At 47.1% G+C, this 23612-nt stretch overlaps 2 protein-coding genes across 2 annotated transcripts in view; one reads left to right on the forward strand and one right to left on the reverse strand.

Moving 5' to 3' along the window:
• Window positions 1-8958, forward strand: part of LOC307231922 (immunoglobulin superfamily member 22-like) — a gene marked incomplete at both ends in the record, with an annotated part of 34111 nt that extends 25153 nt beyond the window's left edge. Inside the window, 17 exons of the mRNA XM_080002797.1 lie at window positions 231-343; window positions 659-821; window positions 1948-2232; window positions 2324-2448; window positions 2595-2736; window positions 3173-3380; window positions 4192-4280; window positions 4386-4688; window positions 5233-5406; window positions 5560-5688; window positions 5937-6233; window positions 6562-6650; window positions 6907-7099; window positions 7311-7610; window positions 7701-7849; window positions 8582-8762; window positions 8900-8958. Coding sequence (XP_079858923.1) covers window positions 231-343; window positions 659-821; window positions 1948-2232; window positions 2324-2448; window positions 2595-2736; window positions 3173-3380; window positions 4192-4280; window positions 4386-4688; window positions 5233-5406; window positions 5560-5688; window positions 5937-6233; window positions 6562-6650; window positions 6907-7099; window positions 7311-7610; window positions 7701-7849; window positions 8582-8762; window positions 8900-8958 — 2999 coding nt within the window. The remainder of the gene's footprint in view (window positions 1-230; window positions 344-658; window positions 822-1947; window positions 2233-2323; window positions 2449-2594; window positions 2737-3172; window positions 3381-4191; window positions 4281-4385; window positions 4689-5232; window positions 5407-5559; window positions 5689-5936; window positions 6234-6561; window positions 6651-6906; window positions 7100-7310; window positions 7611-7700; window positions 7850-8581; window positions 8763-8899) is intronic.
• A 7552-nt stretch (window positions 8959-16510) lies between these two features.
• Window positions 16511-22774, reverse strand: tmem86a (transmembrane protein 86A). The gene is made up of 3 exons (XM_080002744.1): window positions 22724-22774; window positions 17362-17626; window positions 16511-17195 (listed from the first exon to the last, which is right to left on the reverse strand). The coding sequence occupies exons 1-3, from the start codon at window positions 22742-22744 to the stop codon at window positions 16768-16770; spliced, it is 714 nt and encodes a 237-aa protein (XP_079858870.1). The 5' UTR covers window positions 22745-22774; the 3' UTR covers window positions 16511-16767.
• Between the last annotated feature and the right edge of the window lie 838 nt (window positions 22775-23612).

The raw sequence follows: 23612 nt of genomic DNA on the forward strand, positions 1-23612 counted from the left end.
TAGGTTATTAATTATGTTTTTTTTGTTATTAAAAAATATTAAATATATAATACCCCTCACCCCTCAACCCCCGTGTTATCCCTTGCCTCCTTCAGCTTTGGTGTATCGTCTGCCATCTTTTATCTCATTTGTATCTCTTGATCTTTAACTTTTTTTTCGACTGTCGCACATCTCTCTCTGCGTCCCTCTCCCTCTCTCTCTCTCTCTCTCTCTCTCTCTCTTTATCTCAGACGAGCCTCTGAAATTCCTGTCAGACTTCAAGCCAAAGAGAGTGACGGAGCGCCAGACTGCCGTGTTTGAAGTCCGCCTCTCAAAAAAGTCTGATGCACCTCTGATCTGGAAGGTGGACAAATGTCTGAAATTCATTTAACTTGAAACTGGAAAATATATGTTAAAATTATATATACAGGTGTATATATAGGTGTGTTAGTTAGTTTTGAGGTGTATATGTTCAAACAGTTTTTATTGATATATATATAAAGAGGGTTGTATATAATATAAATATGGAGAAATAATTATTTTCTTCAGGCCCCTCGCAATTCCTTAAAATTCTTTCTGTTGTATGCGATTCCAGTGTCTTATTTAAATGCCAAATACAAACATAATTGAGGAAAGAACCTTGAGTTTGTTTTGAGCAGTCTTCTTGATGCACCAGGGGGTGAAAGGAAAGGAGGTGAAGCGAGATGAGAAGTTCGAGGTGTCCCTCTCTGAAGACGGGCTGACCTACACCCTGAAGATCAAGGACGTGAAAGTCAGTGACACCGGGGACTACACCATCAGCCTCGGAGACCTGACCGCCACGGTCCCGCTCTTCATAGAAAGTGTGTGTGTGTGTGTGTGTGTGTGTGTGTGTGTGTGTGTGTGTGTGTGTGTGTGTGTGCACGTACGCGACGTGTTCCGCGTTCCAGTACGACTTAATTCATCCTAAAAAATACTGCGGCCTCCTGTTTTGTTTTGTTCATATTTTTGTTTACGATTCTGTTTTTCCCAAAAGGGGACACGGCGTCTCACCGGCTCTCAGAGGAAACGGGCATTCGCAGCTCAAACGTTGGTGGCTTGTTTTTTTTTTTCGTTTTTTTTTGCTCCCACGAGATTAGCGGCTGGTTTCCTTTTCGTAGCCGGGGCTGAATAACATCATCTTTCCCCTTTATCTTCCAAATGAAGGCGCACGGGCAGCATAATAAATCTTGCCTCCCAGTGCCGAGTTGAAAGTCATCCAAGCAAATCCCTCCTCACAACAAGTTCATTTATTGCGGCTCTGTCTTAACAAGCTGCTTTTTGAGCCCAAGGTGCGAGCCGGGGCATGTAAATATCGTCACAAGGACATGTGCCGCTCCTTGGGGCTCGGAGCGGTGGATGCACAGTAATTATTATAATACACAGTAGTTGTTATTCATCGTTAGACCCTTTCCTGCCCCCCACCCCCACCCAAACTTCAAAAGTCTCTCATTTTTATTTTATGTTGTCTCTCTCTCCGCCTCGGTTGAATAATTGAACTACAACAGATGCATTAGAGGTCCATGTGCATGGACCACGTGATAGAGAAAGCATACGTTACACGCCGTTTGTGTTTGTTGATTTTGTTTTGACCCCATTTTAAATAACAAATGAAATATTTGCGTATAAGTTATGCCGAGCGCCACCGAAGGACTCACAATGATGTTTCGAGTCCCGGGGATGGTTTCGAGATCTTAAAAGAATCACGAGGAGATCTCTTGTCTTGAAGGTTGTGATTGGTTTGGGATGGTCTAAAACGGTGGTGATCGGTCTCAAACAATTGCACGTTTGGGACCGACCGACACTGACCCAGCCTGATGCAGAATGGTCTTACTGGACTGGGAATTGGACTGGAACTGCTGTTCACAGTTTTCAGTCTCGAGTCACAGACCAGTCCTCGATGCCGACGAATCCCTTGCTGAGCGGCTCCACCTTCCTGTCTCTGCCCAGGGCTTCCCATCAAGTTCTCCAGCCAACTGAAGAACGTGCGCGTCAAGGAGAAGGGCGTGGCCCGTCTGGAGTGCGAGACGAGCTCCAAGGACGCGCGCATGTGCTGGCGGAAGGACGGCCGCGACATCACGGGAAATCCCCGCTACATCTTTGTGCGTGAGGGCAAAAGGGCGGAGGTCGTCATAGAGGACTGCGTCCTGGAAGACGAAGGGGAGTACGCCGTGGTGTGCACCCAGGACAACGACGCCCACGAGTACATCGCCTCCGCTTCTCTGACTGTGGAAGGTAGGGCTATCCGCCTGGAGCGAGTATAAGATCTGACCAGTAGGGCGGGTATATTGATCAATCCATTCCCTTTCTTTTCCAATGTCGCCAGAGCGTTTTGCCTCTGTGAAGAGCCATATGTCGGACACTCAATGTCCTACGGGCTCCAGTGCAGAGCTGTGCGTAGTCCTGGATGATGAAAAGATTGATGGCCAGTGGTTTAAAGATGGAGTAGAGGTAAGACCCAGACCTTTTTCAGTCATTTAAGGAAAGGTATCCCTTAATGGGTAGCATTATTTCAATTGATAGCGATACACAATGCAGAGATAGTATTCAAACTGTAGAAGCACTAAAATGTTACCGCCATGTGCTTTGTTTGCCAGGTTTCTGGACTGCATGGGGTTCAGGTGGTCAAACAAGGGGCTGTCCACAAGTTGGTCTTCACCGGAGTGAACGACGGCCACCAGGGAAAATACACCTTCAGAGCTAAAGGGGCCGAGAGCGAGGCTCTACTCACCATTGCAGGTTGGTATGCACTCGTCAAACTCGCATCGAACACTTTCTTTCTGCAGCTTTCAGCGGAAATTTCAGGTTTCCCACCTTCTAGTTGACACGTCCAGCCTCAAGTGTCCACCTGTGTTGACAGAGATAGAAAGTTCTGCCACGTGGTGGAGAAGGTGTAAAGTCTTGAGCAAGACATCGTGAAACCTCAGCCACGTTGGATCCAACTGTCCCTTGAAAGCTGTAGAAAATAACTGATATCTATTTTGGGAACACAAGACGGAATATACCCCTCCCCTTCCTTGTTACTTCACTTCTTTTCTTTGCATTTTCTTTGAACTCAGAAGAGAAATTAATTTGCTCACAGATGACTTCACGCCAGAGTAGACAGAATAGCCTCAAAACCCATTAAGTGCTACCCCTACCACGTACCTTCCTTCGCCTCCATCCTGTCCTCCAGACCCTCCTGAGATCGACTCTACTATCCTGGAGATGCTGGGGGCGCAGCCTGTGACGGTGAAGGCCGGCCAGACGGCCACCATCAAGATCCCTTTCAGTGGAAGACCCCCTCCCAAGGTGACCTGGTACCGGGACGGCCTGGAGGTGGTGGAGGACCAGAGGACTAAAGTGGAGTCGACGGCTGACTGCACCACTCTGGTGCTCAGTCGGTAAGGAGGGGTGTGGCGGCTGTTTCGTGCTGCCTGGGGTATTCACGTTACAAGCCTTTTCATAATCCTTTGGATATGGTTGTCCACCACCAGAACAGCTGCAACACTCAAATAATTACAGTCGATTGTTGAATTCAGTATGATAAAATACACAGTACAAAAGTGTAAATACTCTCAGAAAAGAGTACTCTCTTCACCATTTTACTCAAGTAAAAGTGCTCAATTAGTTATTAAATGTACTTAAATATTAAAATTATGAATTATTCAACTTTGGGCACCAGACACAATCCAAACTTAATACAATAAACTTCAATTGGTTGATTCCATTCAACTTCATGAACTTTATTTTTCCCTCAAAAACTTACTGTGGGGTGTGGCCGCGTGTCGATTACGCACATTCGAGTATTTGTCGAGCTTATAGAGCTTGTGCGTAATCACCGGGTGTCATGACATTTCACTGCATATATGTACGACCGTATGTGTATGTATGTGACAAATAATCTCTTGAACTTGAACTTGGCAGCTAACATTCCGAAACACATAGCAAAATCACATTACGCAGCACTATACAGTACATACTATATACTACTATACTATACACTATCAAGTTTACTAAATCTATAGATAGCAGATGTCAAAATGTCCAAAATATATAATCAATATTTGCCTGCAATATTGAGCCATTTCTGTTCTGGTTTGTAAATTACTTGTTGGTTACGTTTCCTCTCAGTATTTAGTACTTGAGTAAAGGTAAGCATAAAAGTTGAGTAAAATCACTATCCATCATCACTAAATCCTTCTATTTATCAAGGTGTGTGAGAGAAGACAGCGGTGCGATAATGCTCCGCCTGAAAAGTGACTGTGGAAAGGCCGTCGCCAACCTGCATCTTAACGTGCTCGGTAGGTGGCCATTTTAACTGGAAGCTCTGGAGGTAAAAAAAAAAAAAGAAGTACACATTTTTGCTGAATTCAGCAGTGAGACGTTCACCCTGCCGTTGCTTCCAGACCACCCCAAGCCGCCTCAAGGCAAAGTGGACTTCCTAGAACGATCTGGGCTCCGCATCAAGATGAAGTGGAAGGCCCCGCGGGACAACGGGGGGAGCCAGGTGACCGGCTTCATGGTGGAGCGGCGCTTGGCCGGCAAGAGCTCGTGGATGAAGGTGGGCGAGGTGGAGAGCAGCACCACCGTGTTCAGTGACAGCAAGGTGGAGGAGGGCCGGGCCTACCAGTACCGCATCAGGGCCATCAACCCCCTGGGGATGAGCGAGGCCCTGGAGACCGATGAGGTGTACGCCGGAGAGCCCATAGGTGCGAGCTGGGGCCCTCATTCCCATCATCACTGCTGCTTTATCGTCGTGAGAATCCCTGTTTTGATCCCACTGAACTGTCTATTTGTTGATGTTCACAGCTCACAGCACTGTTTGTAACACTGTCCTGGCAAAAGATCCCCTTCAGCCTCCTTCCTTGCTTTGAAATCTCTATTACTGGTCAATAACGTTGTTTTCTCGGACGTTTATTTTTTTATTTTTTGGGGGGTTAGGGTTTAAAAAAGACATTATTATTATTATTATTATTATTATTATTATTATTATTATAGTGATAATAATATATAATAGTAATAATAATATATTATAATAATATATTATTAATATATTATTATTATTGAACAAACCAGTTGAAAGAAAGTCCGTTTTTAAGCTTTGCTTGGAGATTCGGGAGACGTTGCCATTGATGCCACCTTCCTCATTGTGTCATCCCAAAATCCCAATGATCAGAACTAAGAGTTTAAATATTGTTTTGGGTCCCTATTCTAATGGGATTCTGTTATCCTTTTTGGGATCTGTGGACACAGAGCCGCCGGGCGTGGCGTCCCAGCCTCAGGTGTCTAATGTCACCAAAGACTCCATGACGGTGAGCTGGTCCCCCCCGGCGCAGGACGGAGGAGCCCCCGTCCTGGGCTACATCCTGGAGAGGAGGAAGAAGGGCAGCAGCATGTGGGTCCAGGCCAACAAGGAGCTTCTCACAGGTGCGACTCTGGAGTGAAATATCAGCTTTGACTTTTCACTTTTTTAATATGAAGTCGACTTTTTTCCTTCTTCACGCCATTGATGACTGTAGGGTCTCAATTAGTAAAAGAACTGCACAAAATAAAATTAATTCCCATACTTTTATTTTACAGATACTAAGTGTGTGGTGGGCGGCTTGGTCAGCGATGTGGAGTACGAGTTCCGGGTGAGCAGCGTGAACCGGGCCGGTGTGGGCAGCTCCAGCCCCAACTCCAACCCCGTCCTGGCTAAAGACCCCATCCGTGAGCCGCTTAGTCGACCGTGTGCCTCCTTTTCTTGCCGCCACGCACTCTCACGCACGCTTCTCTCAATAAACTTTACTATCCGTGGAGTAACGACTACATAAAGTTATCTCAGGCGTGCTCCGGGACATTTATGGCCGCCGTTAAAACCTGATGTGTGACGTGTTAACCCAAACGCAACGCGGTCCCAGTCGCGCTCAGATTCATTGTTTTCTTTTGGGGTTTTTTTTCTTTCCCCCCCGCTGTAGGAGCCCCTGGCCTGGTGAGGAACCTGTGTGTGTCTGACTCCTCAAACACCTCCATCTCCCTGCGCTGGAGGCCCCCGGACCAGGGGGACGAGCCATCGGGCTACATCCTGGAGGTCCGACCAGAGGGCGCCAAGGAGTGGACCAAAGCCTCCAAGATCCCCATCGCCGCCACATCCTACACGGTGGCCGGGCTCCAGGAACGCCTCAAGTACTTCTTCCGCCTCCGCGCCGTCAACGAGGGGGGTCTCGGGGAGCCTGTGGAGCTGGAGGAAGGAGTTTTGGCAATGCCACCACCTGGTATATATATTAGCTTTTTTTTGGAGCTGAATATAATTCAATAGGTAGTCCAATTCTGTTGAGTTTATTTTTGCACGATTATATTGCTGCTATAATTTTCTATAATTAATATTTTTCATTTAAATTTTAAATTGAATAGTTGCAACACTGTAAAGTGAATATAAATATAATTTAGTTTTCTTTAGAGTTGAATTGAGTCCAATTCTTGTCAATTCATTTCAGTGAAATGTAATTTAAATAATTTAATTCATTTCAATTAAATTTGACGTGGTTATAAATTCCTTCACTTTTATTTTAAATTGACTAGTTTTTGCCACTTCCTTTCCAGTGGCTCCCAGGCTTGACCTCCAGGGGAAGCTGAAGAACCAGGTGGTTGTCCGCGCTGGAATGTCACTCTGCCTCGAGCTGAACTTCACTGTGAGAGAGTTGCACTTTACTAACGTCACCTATTCATCTAAAAAGTTGTTTTTTTTCCCCACCGGTAAACCTCCCTACAGAGGTCAAACAGTAGGGTCAACTAGAGCACGCCTCTCTAAAACAGAATGAATTCGGTGTGCTGCTCAAGGACACTTGAAGCGGCATTGAAGTATTATTGTAGAGCATTTTTAGCAAGTTCTGTCTGAACAGCACCACAACACCCAAAAGAATCCCCAAATGTTTTGTCGCCCTTCAGGGTTGCCCTCCCCCAGCCGTCACCTGGTTGAAGGATGGGGTTGCCACTCAGGGCAGGGAGGTCATCACCAAGGGCAAGAGCCACTCGCAGTTCCTCATTTCCTCATCGCAGCGCTCCGACTCTGGTGTCTACCGCGCCCACTTGAAGAACAGCCACGGGGAGGTCCACTATGACGTGCAAGTCCGGGTGGCCGGTAAGGGGGGTGGTGGGGGGGGTAAATTCCTTGTCCCTTTCACAATTCTGGTCACCTTCTGGGAACCCAAAGGTCACATGATAAACACAGGTTCTAGTGGAACCTTGCACACACTTAAAGGTCCAACATCATTTGGCGTCACATCAGAAATTTACGATTAAAATGACATGTTCCATCTCGTCTTCACTGCCCTCTTGGTGCTCTCTCCAAGACTTTCCCCGCCAGCCGAAGAACCTCCGCCTGGTGGAAGAGGTGCCGGGCACAGTGACCCTGCAGTGGGACCACACCCCTGACCTGGCGGACGGCGATGGAGCCCACTACGTCATCCTGAAACGGGACACCAGCACGACCTCCTGGTTCACCGCTGCCGAGCGCGTCTTCAGCAGCAAGTACACCGTCACTGGGCTGCTCCCCGGCAGGAAGTACTACTTCCGGGTCGTCGCCCAGAACTCCGTCGGAGACAGCGACCCTCTGGACTCGCGGGAGCCCCTGATCATCGCTAAGGAGAAAGGTGGGAGGGGGGAGGCGCTTGTGTCGGGATTGTGCCGTTGAAAGGTCTATAAAAGGGATATTTGATGTTTGTCTGTGTGTCGTATCCAAGAGTGCGTCAGCAGCCTCCTGTTGAAGGAGTATGTCACACCACCTCGTCAGGTGAAGCCTTCATTCCTCCTGCCGCTCAAGGACCACACCGTCCGCAGGGGACACGACTGCACCATGAGCTGTGCCTATCAGGGCATGCCCACACCACAGGTATATGGAAGGGATAATGAGCTACCAGCCGGTCATTGTCACAAAATAACCCCCCGATGGAGTGATCGGGAGCCCGAGTGGTGTTGCATCACATTTAAACAACCCCCACTCTGAAGGAAGTTATTTTGCGGTGATGGCCCTCTGGCTGCGGCTACTTAAAATAAATAAAAGACCTTGAGAGGGAATTTTGCTCTGAAATTATTTTATGACCAGTATGGCTAGTGTGGTAGGTACCCTCAGCGACTGCAAAGCTTCTCCAAAAAAATAGTCCACAACAACAGTGAACTATTCACCCAACGCAAACTTTGCCCTACATGTGACTACGAAATTACTGCTGTTAACGTGAAATTGGACATATCTGCATTCATACTTATGATGCATGCTTATATTCATGCTGCTTCAAGTCTTCCATCGTAGTTCCTCAATAGCGTCACCGCTGGTTACCGTGAATCCAGGCGGGAAGATGTGGTTGCCTGTGACAACGGTCCTTATTAACAGATCATCGGTCATTATTCGGAAATAATTGACCACTAATTGCCATTGACAAATCAGAGCCGAGCATTCCACGGAGCCGCGCAACAAACATCTGTATTTATTTGTTTGGTTTTCTAAACATTACACTTGACATTCACGTCATTTTCCCACAAATCTGGAAGGAAAAAAAAGTATACTATAACCGTGATCAACCCTGCACCCCGTCACACACCGTCAAATAAAACCTCTCCTCTGCAGGCGTACTGGTACAAGGGGGAGGTGAGGATCTCCGAATCGCCTCGGTTTTGGCACAATACGGCCAACGGGGTGTGCACGCTGGTCATCCCCACCTGCGGAGCAAAAGACGGCGGAGAATACACGCTGGTGCTGGAGAATCCGCTGGGAACGGCCAAGTGCTCCTGCAGCTTGGTGGTCTTCGGTGAGTCTGGAGGCAGGAGGGCTTTTGGACGATGGATGGGGATGTGGGATGCGGGATGTGGGGGGTATGTGAGCCTGAGGTTACAAACGATTTGATCTTGAATACTTTACTTTGCCGCGTGTCCCCTTGTGTCGCAGATATGGATGACAACGGCCTGCTGGAGAGCATGACGAATAAGGAGAAGTTCATCTGGTGAGATGGCGGCACGTGGACATCCCTCCAGTATCCACCAGTAGGACGGCAGGAGAAGATTCAGAAGTTACGTGTGTGCCGTGTGCGGTGTCACCATTCACAATAGTATCACTCAGTTAAATTAAATGAAATCACACAAAGAAACCTCTTATTCCTTGTCTTCGTCCCCCCCACCTCATCCCCTAAAATCGCTTGATTTTTTTCATTGCTCTGGTAGTACAGCAATCGAACAGCAGAGGGCAGGATAGCTCCAATCCTATTCACTGCCTTTGGGATCAGTAGTGAGTGCAGCGTGCAACATAAGTTCTTAATCTCGGTTTAAAGGAGTTTTTTTTCCTATAGCCTTCGGTCACACATACAACATGCTCTCCTAAAATAAGTCCAGCCTCTCGTCTTTTCTTCTTGTCCTTGTTGTGAAGACTAATTACGTTACTCGATTGCCATATCACCTGTCTGAAACGTTTATCTTTTGTATTAATTCTAGGAAATAAGTCAAAACTCAACACGATTCCTTAAAAAAAATGTTTGGTCGTGGGAGTTCTCGCTCCCAAAAGAGTGCCGGACGGGAATCTCCAGCCGTGATAGGCCTTGCTTTGTAGTCGACCGGTCCTGCATGTGACCATATTGAGCCCTTTCCCTGGCTAATGCCTTTTGTTTGGCGGTGAAGTCAGGTCAGTCGCTGGTCAGGTCACAAAAGGAGGGACTGGGGTCTGTAGGAAGCCGTCACATGCTGGTGCAGAGGGGGGCCCCCACCCCTCTCCATCGTGACGTCACGTTCCTGGCTCGCGGAGGATCCGTTTCTTTCTCTGGACTGTGCTGCATGCTGCGCGAATTAGGCTTTTATCAGGCCATAAACCTACGCCATCGGCACCTTCTACCTCCCGATCGCCATTCAGCTTCAGCACAAAGGTGTGGAAGTTGAGTGGGGCAGGAGTAGAAAGCCCAAATTGTGCTCTGGCATTATCAGAGGTGAAGAAGAACATTGTTGAATTTGCCAAATGAACCTATCAGAGAGACCATGAGCATACTTTAACAGTTTCCTTTCGTGTGTGTGTGTGTGTGTGTGTGTGTGTGTTCGTCAAGCCAGTGACTTAAAATCATTATAAAGGTAATAATCTAAGAGACCCCCCCCTTTTTCAGTAGAAGAGTGGAGTCCTTTGATGGCGCAACCTTGGCCGGGAAAGAACGAAATGCATTGAGACGGAACTGGCACTGCCACAACTCAATTGTGTATGTGTGTGTGTGTGCGTGCGTGCGTGCGTGCGTGCGTGTGTGTGTGACTGAAAAGAAAGAGGGAAGCAGAGAGAGAAGAGCAAGTATAAAGCAGACCAAAAGAAAGAAGGAAGTTTGTAATAAGCCGAATCTATTTCCACAGGCTGACGGGTTGATAATTAAGACCTATTGGAAGGGTTAAGGCATTTTCCCTTGAAACACAATAACAATGATCTCTCCGGGGAAATAAAATGTGACAAAGTACCACACACACGTTGTAAATCACATCACGAGCGGACATGTGGACATGAAGTGATGGTCGCCACGCAGCCTTAATAAAGCACAGTCGATGCCCATGCCACTTGAGAACAACCACGGAGAGGCAGGGGACACGGTGGGGAAGTTGCATTGTAACTGCATTTATTTCTCCGTTAGATATTCACATTCATTGCAGTTTAACTACAGGAAAGATTGGATCTCTACAGTCGTGGGAAAAAAAACAATCACAAAATGAAAAGTCAAAGACATCAAGATCAAATAATGCAACGCAGGAAAGAAAAAAACAAGATGTCAAGAAAATCAGCATTCAATCATAAAATCTAAATCTTAAATAAAAGAAAAAAAAAAACTTTTTTCGTATAAGCCAAGACAGCTTCTACCATCTAATAAAGGAAGAAACCTCTGTATTGTGTGTATGTATGTATGTATGTATGTATGTATGTATGTATGTATGTATGTATGCATTTATGTATGTATGTATGTATGTATGTATGTATGTATGCATGCATGCATGCATGCATGCATGCATGCATGTATGTATGTATGCATGTATGCATGTATGTATGTATGCATGTATGTATGTATGTATGTATGTATGTATGTATGTATGTATGTATGCATGTATGTATGTATGTATGTATGCATGCATGTGTGTATGTGTGTATGCATGCATGTGTGTATGTATGCATGCATGTGTGTATGTATGTGTGTATGCATGCGTGTATGCATGCGTGTATGCATGCATGTATGTATGTATGTATGTATGTATGTATGCATGCATGTATGTATGTATGTATGTATGTATGTATGCATGCATGTGTGTATGCATGCATGTATGTTTGCATGTATGAATGTATGTATGAATGTTGCATGAATGTATCGATGTATGTATGGATAGATTGATGTATGGATGGATGGATGTATAGATGGATGTATGGGTGGATGTATGCCTCTATGTATGGATGTTATGTGTGTATGTATGGATGTATGTATGGGTGGATGTCCTTTGATTATCTTCACAACCGTTCATCCGACCTTCTTCACACTAGGCGGGTGTACTGCAGGGGACCCAAGAACATGCAGCGTCAAATCTGGTGCAATGTGGACACACCACACGTGCAATATTAACAAACTTTGAATAAACAAGCAAACAGCGAGCGGCTCAGCTCCGTGCAGCAGCGGCAGCAGCGGGACGGGACTACAGGGCTCTGCGACTCACGAGTCACTTACGTGCGCGGTGCAGCCAGTTCCGAACCGTGCCGTAGGGTTGGGCGATACTGCAAAATTTTGATACGATACCCAGTAATACCAGGGCAAGAATTGCCCAAAAACAAACTGTTATGATTGGCTTGGTTTGGAAAGATGGTGACCAGGGTACGCAGCGGAACTCTTTCGCCGATCGCTTTTCTGCCGGTGTTGCACGTGGGCGTTAGAGTGCAAGCGAAGAAATACAATGAGAGAAACGGATCCCTTTTTTGGTATCGATCCTACTGATGCTGGACCCCATCTTCGAAAGGAGACGTAGTATCGGTAGTATCGATACTTTTGCTATTGATCCGCCCACCCTTACCATGCAGCCTGCACCGCACTAGTCATGAAAATAAAAAGGCATTTGGGGAATCGTTTTGAGGTTAAAGAAGGTAACACTTTCAAAGGAACAATGTCTACATGTAGACTATGTAACACCTCAGAAGCAAACAAATGTCATCAAAAGAAATACTTAATATTTATGCTCTCACTCTGTGAGGCTCAACTCTCTAGTGCGTGAACCGTCAAACATTAAAAACAACACTGTCACCAAACAGTCGTTTCCAGCCATTTCTTTTTCTCTCCTTAAAAGAAAGAAAAATCAAAGAAGGAAACATGAGGACATTGGAAACACAATATTTGTTGCTGTCTTGCATGTCTGGTAGCGGCTGGATTTAAAGAGAGAGTGTACTGGCCATGCGGCCATAGTGGGACTAAAGTGCAGCAGTCAACAGTGAAAGGATTATTTTAGGTGTTGGAAGTGTTAAATACCTCGATACTACATCAGTGGACCACTTCACCAGAACTGTAAAAACATCGAGGATTAATTCATATCTAATCATCATGCATAAAAAATTTAAAATAAAACCACAGATTAACGTTTTTGTTTCAGCCAGGGCGACTCTTCAGTTTTTTGGGGGGAAATTTCACAGGAGCTAGGCTAGTCGATCCCCCCTGCGGCCTTTCATCGAGCTAACACAGGAAGCATGAGACGCTGGAAGGTGTATATCCCTGATTTCACAGGAGCTAGGCTACGCGCTTCCATCTGCAGCCATGCATTGAGCTTACACAGTTAGCATGCAGCCGGTCGCGATCTCAGTACCGGACACACAGGGATGGAATTGGTATCGACCTTCTGGTGTGAATCGGACGAGAAAAAAAAGGGCAATTTCCCCCCCAAAAAACTGGAGTATCACTTTAACAGAACACTTGGCCAGTCTCAAAATCAATATACAACACGAGGGGGCAAACAGAAAAGGTTCATTCAATTAAAAAGTGTCAAATTAAGAAGAGGAATGAAAGCCCAGGCCTCTTCAGCACTACAGCTAGACATCACTCGCACATTGCAATCCAAAACCAAACCGCGCCCTTTCCCGCCCGCGCAGATCTCTCAGGACGACCGCTTTGTCTGGACGCTCAAAGCCCAGGACAACGGGGCCGCTGACAGACTTCTAAAAACGGTAAAATGAGGTGTCTGCCGGGGCGGTGGACAAGCGGACGGGTCCCCCGCGCGTCACACGTATCCGCACGGAGGGAAGGGCCCGGACGCGCCTGCTCTCTCTCTCTTCTGCGATAGCGAGCGGTCTCGACGCACCGCGGCGCTCCCAGATGAGGAGCTTCAATGCCGGTCGGCAGCCGGTTGTAATCTAATCTGGGATTGCATTTACTCATTTATCACCCTTCCATGTGAGGTGTCTTGGAATGTGTGGCGTCCCAAGACAGCCCCATCGTATAAGACAATTACTAAGAGACGGTGCCAGAGGTCCCGAGAGAGAGAGCACATCGCCAGGGGTCCTGGTGATAAGGGAGGTGAAATGTGACCTGTGACCTATGTAGGGGAACCAAATGGTAAATGTTGTCTTTGGGCCAGTATAAAAGACCCGCCCGAGTTGCATTCGACAGATCCTTCCTGCTTGGTTCTCTCCTGGACTTCCTCGGCAAAGTCTGGTCTGATGCTGTTCTTTTGTCATAAATCTATTATCTTACCCAAGTCAGCGTCAGCGGTCACTACACATGCAAATACCACACGTGTAGCTCTCTCAAAAAAAAAATCAAGGGAATGTACCAGCCCAAAATAAAATAATACAAAAATACAAAAATACATTTTCAGCATTTTGGCGCTATGCTCTGAAACAGCAACGGCCAAAGAAACAGGACAGAAAAAACAAGCAGCGCTTATGTAAACCGCCGACGCGGCGGGGATGAGCAATGACTTGACCCGGTGTCCTTACTCCGTTCTAATTTACTTTAGGGTACATTCCGAGGCTTCGTTTGAATAATCCGAAATGATGTCTACCCTCCCACTCTTATTTTTTTTTTAATTTCTTTTTTTTTTTATTCTTTCAATGACTAATAAAAGTGGAGGAAATTAATTCACAGCAATGAAAATACTTCTTTGGAAGTGTTGCGTCTGAAGCCGCAAGGCGAATAGAGTGGAAGGAAGGAATGCGGGGATACACACACACAGACACGCACACACGCACACACCCACACAAAAACACATACACCCATGCGCACACACACACACACACACACACACACACACACACACACACACACACACACACACACACACACACACACACACACACACACACACACACACAGGGAAGAAGAAAATGACAAAACGTGGAGCGCGGCACAGAAGTCCAAGCAGACGTACAAAAGGGGGGCCAAGACGCCGCGAATTGTGCGGACATGACCACTGCCTGTCTATGAAAGGAGAATTGAGAAGCGAGCGCCGGCGGCGGCGAGGGGCAGCTGAGGAACTGCCGCCTGTGCTGAACGTTCCGGTTCCAAGACAGCGATGCTGAGGTTAATCTGTGTCAAGCCTTTGATGATCGGCAACGTCATGTTTTGCCCGCAGATCCGGACCAGTTGTTGGTGCGACGCGTGGACACTTTTCTGCACCGTGCGTGTGTGTGTGTGTGTGTGTGTGTGTGTGTGTGTGTGTATGTGTGTGTGTGTGTGTGTGTGCGTGTGCGTGCGGGGGACAAACACATGACAACAGCGCTGTTTGTTTTTTCCCCAGCTCATTTGGCAGCCACCGCGGGAGCCAAATACAGTACAGTACGGTACGACAACACTTGAGACACATTTCAAACTGTCGACGGTCAGGAATTGACCTTTGCGACAAGTCCCTTTGATAAGAGTGAGTCCGATCAATGTGACGCTCTACGTCATTTTCTCTTGAGTGATCAAGCCCGTTTAACGAGGCTGCGAGTGGGTGTTTCTGAAAGGGTATAAAAACACGGGAGAGGATGATATAACATTCCAGATATCTTCTGGTGTGTGTGTGTGTGTGTGTGTGTGTGTGTGTGTGTGTGTGTGTGTGTGTGTGTGTGTGTGTGTGTGCGTGTGAGCGTGATTATCATTTCCTCTATATACACTACGCTGGTTTGCAGCAACTTTAAATTGCGCACATTTTTCATTCCCCTGTCCCTCCAAATCCGACACACAAACGCACACAAACACACACACACGCTCAAATATGTATCCCTATACAGCATGGTGAACGTTTGACTTTGTACCCTTAAATATACAGTTTAATACACATCATTCTGATATCTAGAAATAAAAAAAAGTTAGGTGGTATAGACGGATGTAATGAGGATGAGACAAGAGAAATAAGGATGAATAGGAGTAGAAGCGCTTGCTACTGGCACGGGTTGAGCACGTTGTACAGTACTGAGTCTTTAAAAGTCTACTTTAAGATGAAATATTTGGAATAAAAGGACGAGCGTTCCCTTGTTGTGATGAGTCACATCTCTTCTTTTGGACGTGTACTGTAGCAGCCTCTGGGTCATGCTACCCCAGTGCATTGTATATGCAATGTATGTGTGTGTGCGTGTGTGTGTGTGAGAGTGTGTGTGTGCACATGGGACTTTCTGACTGTCTTGACTTTTTTCTCCACTTCAGCTAAAGCCCTTTCATGCTCATTCCCAGGCCACTGTCACATGGAGGTTTGAGGGCAATATTCCAGCAATCACACATCCAGCGGGCTGTGTGAAATAACCAAACAAGCAGGAACCGTAGGAGCACTGTGTGTGTGTGTGTGTGTGCGCGGAAGTGTGTGTGTGTGTGTGTGTGTGTGTACGTGTACACAAATTTGCATGCTCAAGCAAGCACTTTCCTCCAGGGGCAGAACATTGTGGAACAGCCGAAAGATTTACCTGCAGGACTGGGGGGGTCTACTGTGTCCTCTGTGGGACAGCGGGGAGGCTTTCCATCTATCTATCTATCTATCTATCTATCAATCTATCTATCTATCTATATTAGACACACCCTTTCCTCAATTTCATAAGAATCACAGGATTACGCTTCAAGTTCTTCCGATATAACTGGGTGTGTATGTGCTGGATATGAAAGTACAAAGAAAGATTGTCTTCCAGTGAAATGGCAGCGGCCGCAAAATGATTAAAAAAAAAAAAAAAAAAAAAAAAGGATGTGAATAAACGATCCTGGATTCGGAGAATAGCACCCTTAATTTGTTAGAGCAGATGACCACGGACAAGGTAACGGCTAGAGGTGGGGCAAAAAAAAGTGAAAGTGTGACAAATGACAATAACATTGGGAATAGAGGAAAAGTGCTAACCCCGTGAAATCATCACTATTGGGCCACACGAATGGAAGACACTATGCAGTGACTGAGGGCCTTAGAACTATGTAAGGAAAGCGCTTGACCCAAAACTATCCACACACACAACACACACACACACACACACAGCACGCTCTCTACTTGAAGGTCCAGTGGGGATGTGTTCCCCTTATACTGAGATATAAAATTAGTAAAGTACTCTATACTTAATATAGGGTTAACAGCTCGTCTGTGTCAGACAGACTGTTGTCGGGGTAGGAGGTTGTTGTTAATACTGCCATTGCTCCACAGTAACAGATCAGTGAATCTATCATGTAGTAGCTGGGCTGTGTGGTGTGGTATGGTGGTAGCCCTGGGGAAGGTGGTGGTCACGCTTGCCTTGGTAAGAACGGTGCGGGGGCGGCCACACCAGGGTGAAGGCAGTGACATGTGTCCACAATCGCGCGGGCCATTGCCATGGCGGGGCGCGGGGGTACCTCATGATTTCTTCCGGGCCACCTCGGCGTCCTGGCACTCGACGGCGGACAGCGCGATTAGCATCTGGGCGGCGTAGTACGTGGCCATGATGATGGCCCGGGAGTGCGGCACGGGGAAGCAGAACTTGTTGACGGCGATGGTGAGGTCGGACACCATGAAGAGCACGGCGCCCAGGCAGGCGGACAGCTTGGTCCAGGTCCACAGGTCGTTGGCCAGCTGCACGCCGGCGATGGCCCTCCAGCCCATGAAGCCGATCAGAGCGATGTAGACGGCCACCAGGTAGGTGAAGGGGCCGGACAGGTAGGGGTAGAGCAAACAGTAGCTCACGGCGGACACTGCGGCGATCACCAGGCCGGCGCCATGGTTGAGGGGTTTCATTCCGAAGGCAGATGAGTAGAGAATGTGGGTGATGGCGAACATCAACAGACCTACGAGGCAGGGCACATTCATTCATCCTTGACTGCTTTTGCTTAGACAAAGCAGCCTCACGCAGCACCCACCGGGCGCTTTGACGAGTATAGAACACATTCTAAAGTCAGACAACACAGCAAATGTCATTGGGAATGTAGAATGCGCGTCTGAGTCAAGGCTTACCGTGGCTAAAATAGCCCTGCTCCTGCCAGATGAGAAAGGCGTCTCCCAGAGAGGAAAAGATGAGGCCAGCCAATATCTTACGGGCATTGGCGTGGGCACCTAAGAAGCTGAAGCCGTGGGCAAGCAAAAAGACCCACAGGCAGAAGATAGGTAGACATTTGATGAGCGCGCTAAACCAGGACGGGCTGGAGGTGGGCAGCCACAGGACAAAGTACACGCAGGTTGCTTTGAAGAAGGGGACCAGCTTTGGTCCCTCACTTTTTACCTGTAAAAACAGATAAACAAAGAGAGACACATTTGTCATTTATATTGAGCGCTTTCACTTATCATGTTGAGATTCATTACATTTCATTGCATTCCTTCACATCCGTTTCCCAGCGGACGAGACAAGATACGAGCAGAGAATAAGAGCGAAGCAAAGGTTGTCTCGCGGAGGAACACCGGCGGCGGAATCTCCTCGGCAACTCGGCGGCGAGGGGGAGACAGCTGAGGCAGAGTGTAAAGACTCTGGCCTGAGCTGAGTGGCGGGCGCTGTGCATGTCCGTGACCGGCACGCACGTGCTCTGTGCTCTGTAGCTGAAGTGAAACTTATCCCCCAAGAAAAAAAAAAAAAAAAAGAAGCAGGGCAAAGGCAAAAAGTCTCCAAAGTCCGCCCGCCTCGCTGTAACCTCTCGGCTTTGTCTTGGTCTTTTGCGCAAACCCCCTTCCAGGCGACTCCTCTCAATCTCTTTGCCTTCATCTCCTGATCCCGCTATGAGATACCGAGAGCCGCCTATTTGTCTAGTGATAATACAGGCTCCAGTTCTGCCACCCCACAGAGTGTGCTTGTGGCTGTGTTTCAGTCCAAATACATGAGGCCAGTTGGGACAACAATAATAATACAAAAACAAGGACAGAGCCGGTTTCACAATGCCGCCCCCCCCCCCACACACACACACACACACACGGCTCCGACAATGGCCGGGATGGAGATGGAGGGCCCTGGGGTCAGTGAATCTATTTCGATCCGACTAATGTAGAAATGAGCACAAGGTGTGTGAGAAAGTGAGAGCAAGGATATATAAGCGAGAGAGAGAGAGAGAGAGAGAGAGAGAGAGAGAGAGAGAGAGAGAGAGAGAGAGAGAGAGAGAGGGGGGAACTCGGGATCACTACAGTTCACATCAGATCCACCTCCATTTCCTGAGGAGGGGAGGAGGTGGAGGCGCGATTGCGCAACTGCCCAGTAAAAGACACAACAGGAAGACATAGCGCAGCATCGGGATGGAAATGCGCTCATCGGGAGCACAGACGTGCCGTTTTTCCAACCCCAACACGCCGGCGTGCAGGCACAGACTGACTGAAAGGCCGCCATCTCCATACCCGAGGTCTCTGTCCTTCAAACCCCAGTCTGTGTGATTGAGACAGCGACGTAGCGAGAGAGAGAGAGAGAGAGAGAGAGAGAGAGAGGGAGACTCGCCTCTCCTTTCATTTCATCGATCTTACTGGGTGTGTTTCTTTCCAAGCTTGAGCCATTAAACCAAAGGGAGGATCTGAACTCAAGATGAAAAGGAAAAAAATGCTTCAGCTGCATAAGCCGTTAAGAAATGCAAAATAGACATTGTGAAGTCAATATGAGTCCAAGGGTACTTCGGTTTGATAAGTCAAGTACTTAAAATGCCTAAAGCTATGGGCTTCCATAAGCACTGGCTAATATCAGAACTTTGCTCATCAGAAAATGGGTACACGATATGTATAATGGCCGTCGGCATTGAAGGACGGTGTCTATGACGCCCACCACGAGACAAAAGCGTCAAACCATTTTCTCATTAAGGTTATGAGGCGGCCGCAACATGAGCTCGGGTTTTAACAGAGAAATATTGAGCAAGTGATGACGGAGGTGCGGGTCTCCCGTGTCGCATTCACGCTGAACCGCCAAACGAACCTGAAGCGCAAAACACTTCCATTCGGGTGTGGAGGACACTCCGGTGAGCGGACGTTTTCCCGAAGGGCCAAACGGGAACGTTTGGGCCGCGTGCTGCAGAACGGTATTCGGCCAACGAGTCATGTGGATCACCTTGTAAAGGCAGAGAAGGCAGAGGGGGCGGAAGATAAGAGGATGCGAGGATTTCTATAGAGGAAGATGGGAGGGGGTTAAGGACCCCCGTGAACTCTTTTCATGCTGCATGCTATTCAAGTGGCTTCCTTTTTCCGTTGCTTCCATTGTTGACACAATATCTATGAGAACATGTACTTGTACATGCTGTACTTGGCCTGAGGATTTTGACCAATAGCCAAGCATGAATTGAGCGTGTAGTGGGAGCCCATTATAAAACTAAGATTCACCACTATTTCGAATTGCAATAAGTAGAAGTGATGGCCATGAACACATTAGGTGACAAATCTCCTCTTTCATCTCGCTCTCCTCTTCAGATTTGAACAGAAGGCTCTCTGTCCCGAGCTTCAAAGTGGAGAACGGGAGATCGTCGAAGGAAATAGCCCTAAAATCGTCCACTTTGGGTGGTCCACCTAAAGTGCCATAACACGGTCTGAGCCGAAACCTACTCCAGCCGGACTGGTTGAGATGTCCCTGAATCTGAGGGACACTGGAAGGGACGTCGGGGATGACTCCGAGCCCTGTTTTACAGGCAAATATGGGCAAGTCACGGGAGAGCAAAACACACAGGTCGTGTCTGGGGTAAATGAATCATTTGTTGGTCTTCATCCTGCTTTATTAAGCACTTTGCAAATGAAGTCGGCCCGATGTTTGCGAAAGCCCCATGGGAGGCAAATGATCTCGCAATTGGCTTCTTGTAAAAAGAAAAACGGTTCGTTCTTTTCAACTTGAAAGAAAATGATGTTGTTAATGATTGACTGGATTTGCATGACCACCGACCAGAATTAGTTTGTTGTTGGTTTCTCTCGGTGGATGGAAAGCAGGACGGAATTAGTCCCCCAGACAAGGTCTGTACTTCTCTGCATGGCTTTGAAATACGCATACAGCTTGGAACAGCTGCCCAGAGGAACAGGTATATGCAGGTACAGGTATAACAGCTATAGATAATAATAATAATCCTACATTAGCAAAGAAACAATAAAACCCATACTCGGGCAGATACAATACTGTCCCAATGACATCAGTAGTAATATTTTAGTTCATATGATAGATTGATAGAAATTCTACCATATTCTGTATCCGTGTATCCTGTTGTTTCTTTGTCGAGCTGCTGTAACCCGTAAATTGAAATGTAATGTACCTTATATCTCTTGTACAACACATGTTAAATGCATAGTGGTCACCAACACCCATCGTCTGTTCAACCTAGCAGCAGGAAGAAAAAGAAGACCATGAATATGGATGACACTCTCAGGTTACATGTAGGTCGTATGAGAATGTAAACTAACATGAGGAAACCGTGTCATATAACCCCGTTCATGGTCGTAACTTCCACAGCGGCAGGAATAACTAAAGGTTAGTAGCTGTAGTGCATGCCGGAGAGACGACTTCATTCCACTGAAGCTCAAGCTGCGATAGGCCTAACCTTCCTAATGTTTATATGGACCTTTTAAATGCAAGTCAAGTTTATTTATATAGCCCTTAATCACAGGACAAGGGCTTCACAACCTCCACATTTCACATAGAGATCAACAGCATCCCCTAGTCATTAATAATAACATTAATAATTCTTATTATAATAATAACAACAACATAATATGACAATACTACAAATGCAATGAGCAATAGCGGATTTTGAATAATTTATGAATCTGAAAAAAATGTCAGGGCCCAAAATGCTACTATTTTGGGGAAACATGGGGAGAAAGGTGCAGTTTCTAGTGTAGAACTATCTTTATGACACTGAACACCCCCATGCCGTATACATGCATTTAATTTCCCATTTCCACGGAGAAATGGGAAATTAAAGTTGATCCATATGTTTGCTTCTCGTACTATTATCTTATCTCAGGGTACATGTGTACTGAGCACCCTGGATACTCCGACCGTGTCAATAGTTACTGTGGGCGGCGCTGTATTTCCTATACCGCATTCAAAAAAAAAGGCATAAGAATAAGAAAATGTATGATATAGCAAGGAAATTATTATTATTATTATTATTACATTTATCAATTCTTATTCTTATCGTCATTATTAATAATAATGGTAATAATAATAAGTATAAGAAGAAGAAGAAGAACAAAAGACGGAGAAGAAGAAGAAGAAGAAGAATTTTAGTTATGGGTCATCAATTTAGGCTATGATATTGAAGGCAATAGGCTCTACTAAGGCGGGCCACACCAAATAATAATCCGAATCTCTGACTCCTGTTCGAGGGGTCGATGCCCAGACTTTCTCTTGCTCGTTCACCAATAAATGTTCTATGTCGCCCATCTGTGACAACAGCTCAGGGGGGGGTCTCCCTCCCCACGCACCCACCCACGACCAGTCGCCATGACAACCAGTGGGGCAAACATTTCTCCACACCAGCTCCCCAGGGCCTAAAGACCCCCAGGGGCACCGAGGTCAAGTTACACCCCGCACCCAGCGCAGGGCTCTGCTCGCAGGGTACAGTTTTACAGCACCACGGGCACGGGGGAGGGGGACGCTGCTGCGGGATGAGTGATTCACTTAAAAAAAAAAAAAAGGGGCTTTTTTTAAGTCAAGGCGTATTTTATTTGATTTTCTCAGGAACGACCCGAGTAAAATAACTGCAAACCCGTGTGACACATGGGAACGCGGCGCGGCGGCATCACACGCAAAGAAAAATAAGGGGGGGGGGGGAGTCACAGGACCCTTGCGCATGCGCAGGTTGGGGGGTGGGGGGCATGAAAAGAAGGCGCAGAAAAAAGGGGGCGTCACGTGACGGGCTTTCCTTTTTGTCCGAGGCAGCGATTGGAAATTTGTGGAACTGCAACCGCGGATCGAGGGGGGGGGTCGAGAGCCGGTTGAGCGTCGGGTCAACTGAGATGACGATATACAAAAAAATATATAATAATAATAATAATAATAATAAACAGATGAATTAAAAAAAAAAAAAAAAAAAAGTTCCTTCTTTGTGACAAATAGGGAAGAGGGCGCACGGTCTGGAGGGCGTTTATCATGAAGGGATGTCCTCAAACCCAGATGATTTATCAGCCCGGACCGACACCATTTGGGTGGTGGAAACATTAACGACCTGCACACGAAAGTGCACTTCAACCCCCGAACGAGTGTTGCTAACATAGTTGCTGTAGAGCAGTGTTGACGCGCTCTACGCGGGGGCGTCAGGGACGCTACACCAACGCAAAGTGTAAAACCGTATCAATAAAAACATAAATAAATACCCCCGACGATCAGCGTGGCATTCAAACCTTTCGAAATCGCCCCGTGTTCAGGCAAAATACTCACCACTGTCACCGGAGAAACCATCGCTCTGAGCCGGGAAACAGCCAGTGCTCGCGTGTGTCGCTGCGACGCGGCTCGTTTCGCTCCCCGCGGCGGCGGCGGCGGCGGCGGCGGCGGCGAACAACACGCGTGGGAGGGTCCGACGGGCGGGGCTTCGACGTCCGACCAATCGGCACGGCGACATGCCCCCGCGAGCGGGCGGGGCTTTCGCCACGGGAACGCCCGCGATGGTGACGCGTGACCCGCTGTTTACATATTAGAGCAGATGGTCTTTGTTTACGTTTTGAGAAAGGGCCGCCTGCCTCCGACGTCTTTCTTTATGGATTTATTTGGACGTTTATCCCCGTTTATCCATATTTGATCTCGAATAACGTATCGAATAAACAACATCAAGGTTCAGGGGTTTAAGACGGACAGATAGAGGGAAATTGTACAATTGCTGTCAAAGAACAACAAAGCGGCATGGGGTCAGCGATTGGTGGCTGTGACATTCGTACGAGTCATACAGTCAGTATGTTGAGACGGGCATAACGACGTCAAAACATAGGATTAAAAATAGTAAAAATAAGGTAAAAAAAAAAAAAAAAAAAAAAAAATCGTCCCCACAGCAACTCGTACACTTGTACACGTGTTAACCAGAAAGTTAACCCTTATACGGTCTTGTTCAAACAGCATGAAGTGTTTTTAACGGTCATTGGAGTTTGTACCGAAAACCCATTTCTCGTTCGGTCATGGTCACGCTGCTGCCATCGCGGCTGTTTTTAATACGCCACTTGTGGTTAGTAGCGGCATCTAGCGGTTAAAAACGGAACGACCCCCTTAAAACCATTGGGCCGGATATGACGCCGGAAAGCAGAACTCGCGTCAGCGCGCGTCTGAAGCTGTCGGTAAA

The sequence above is a fragment of the Zeus faber genome, assembly GCF_960531495.2.
Source record: "Zeus faber genome assembly, chromosome: 6".
Lineage (NCBI taxonomy): Eukaryota > Metazoa > Chordata > Actinopteri > Zeiformes > Zeidae > Zeus > Zeus faber.

Bases quoted from the DNA above. Each gene is read 5' to 3' on its own strand.
- tmem86a (XM_080002744.1), bottom strand. From the start codon at position 22,744: ATGGTTTCTCCGGTGACAGTG. The intron at 17,627-22,723 runs GTGAGTATTTTG...CTGTTTTTACAG, and splicing joins TGGTTTCTCCGGTGACAGTG to GTAAAAAGTGAGGGACCAAA. The intron at 17,196-17,361 runs GTAAGCCTTGAC...CCTGCCTCGTAG, and splicing joins GCAGGGCTATTTTAGCCACG to GTCTGTTGATGTTCGCCATC.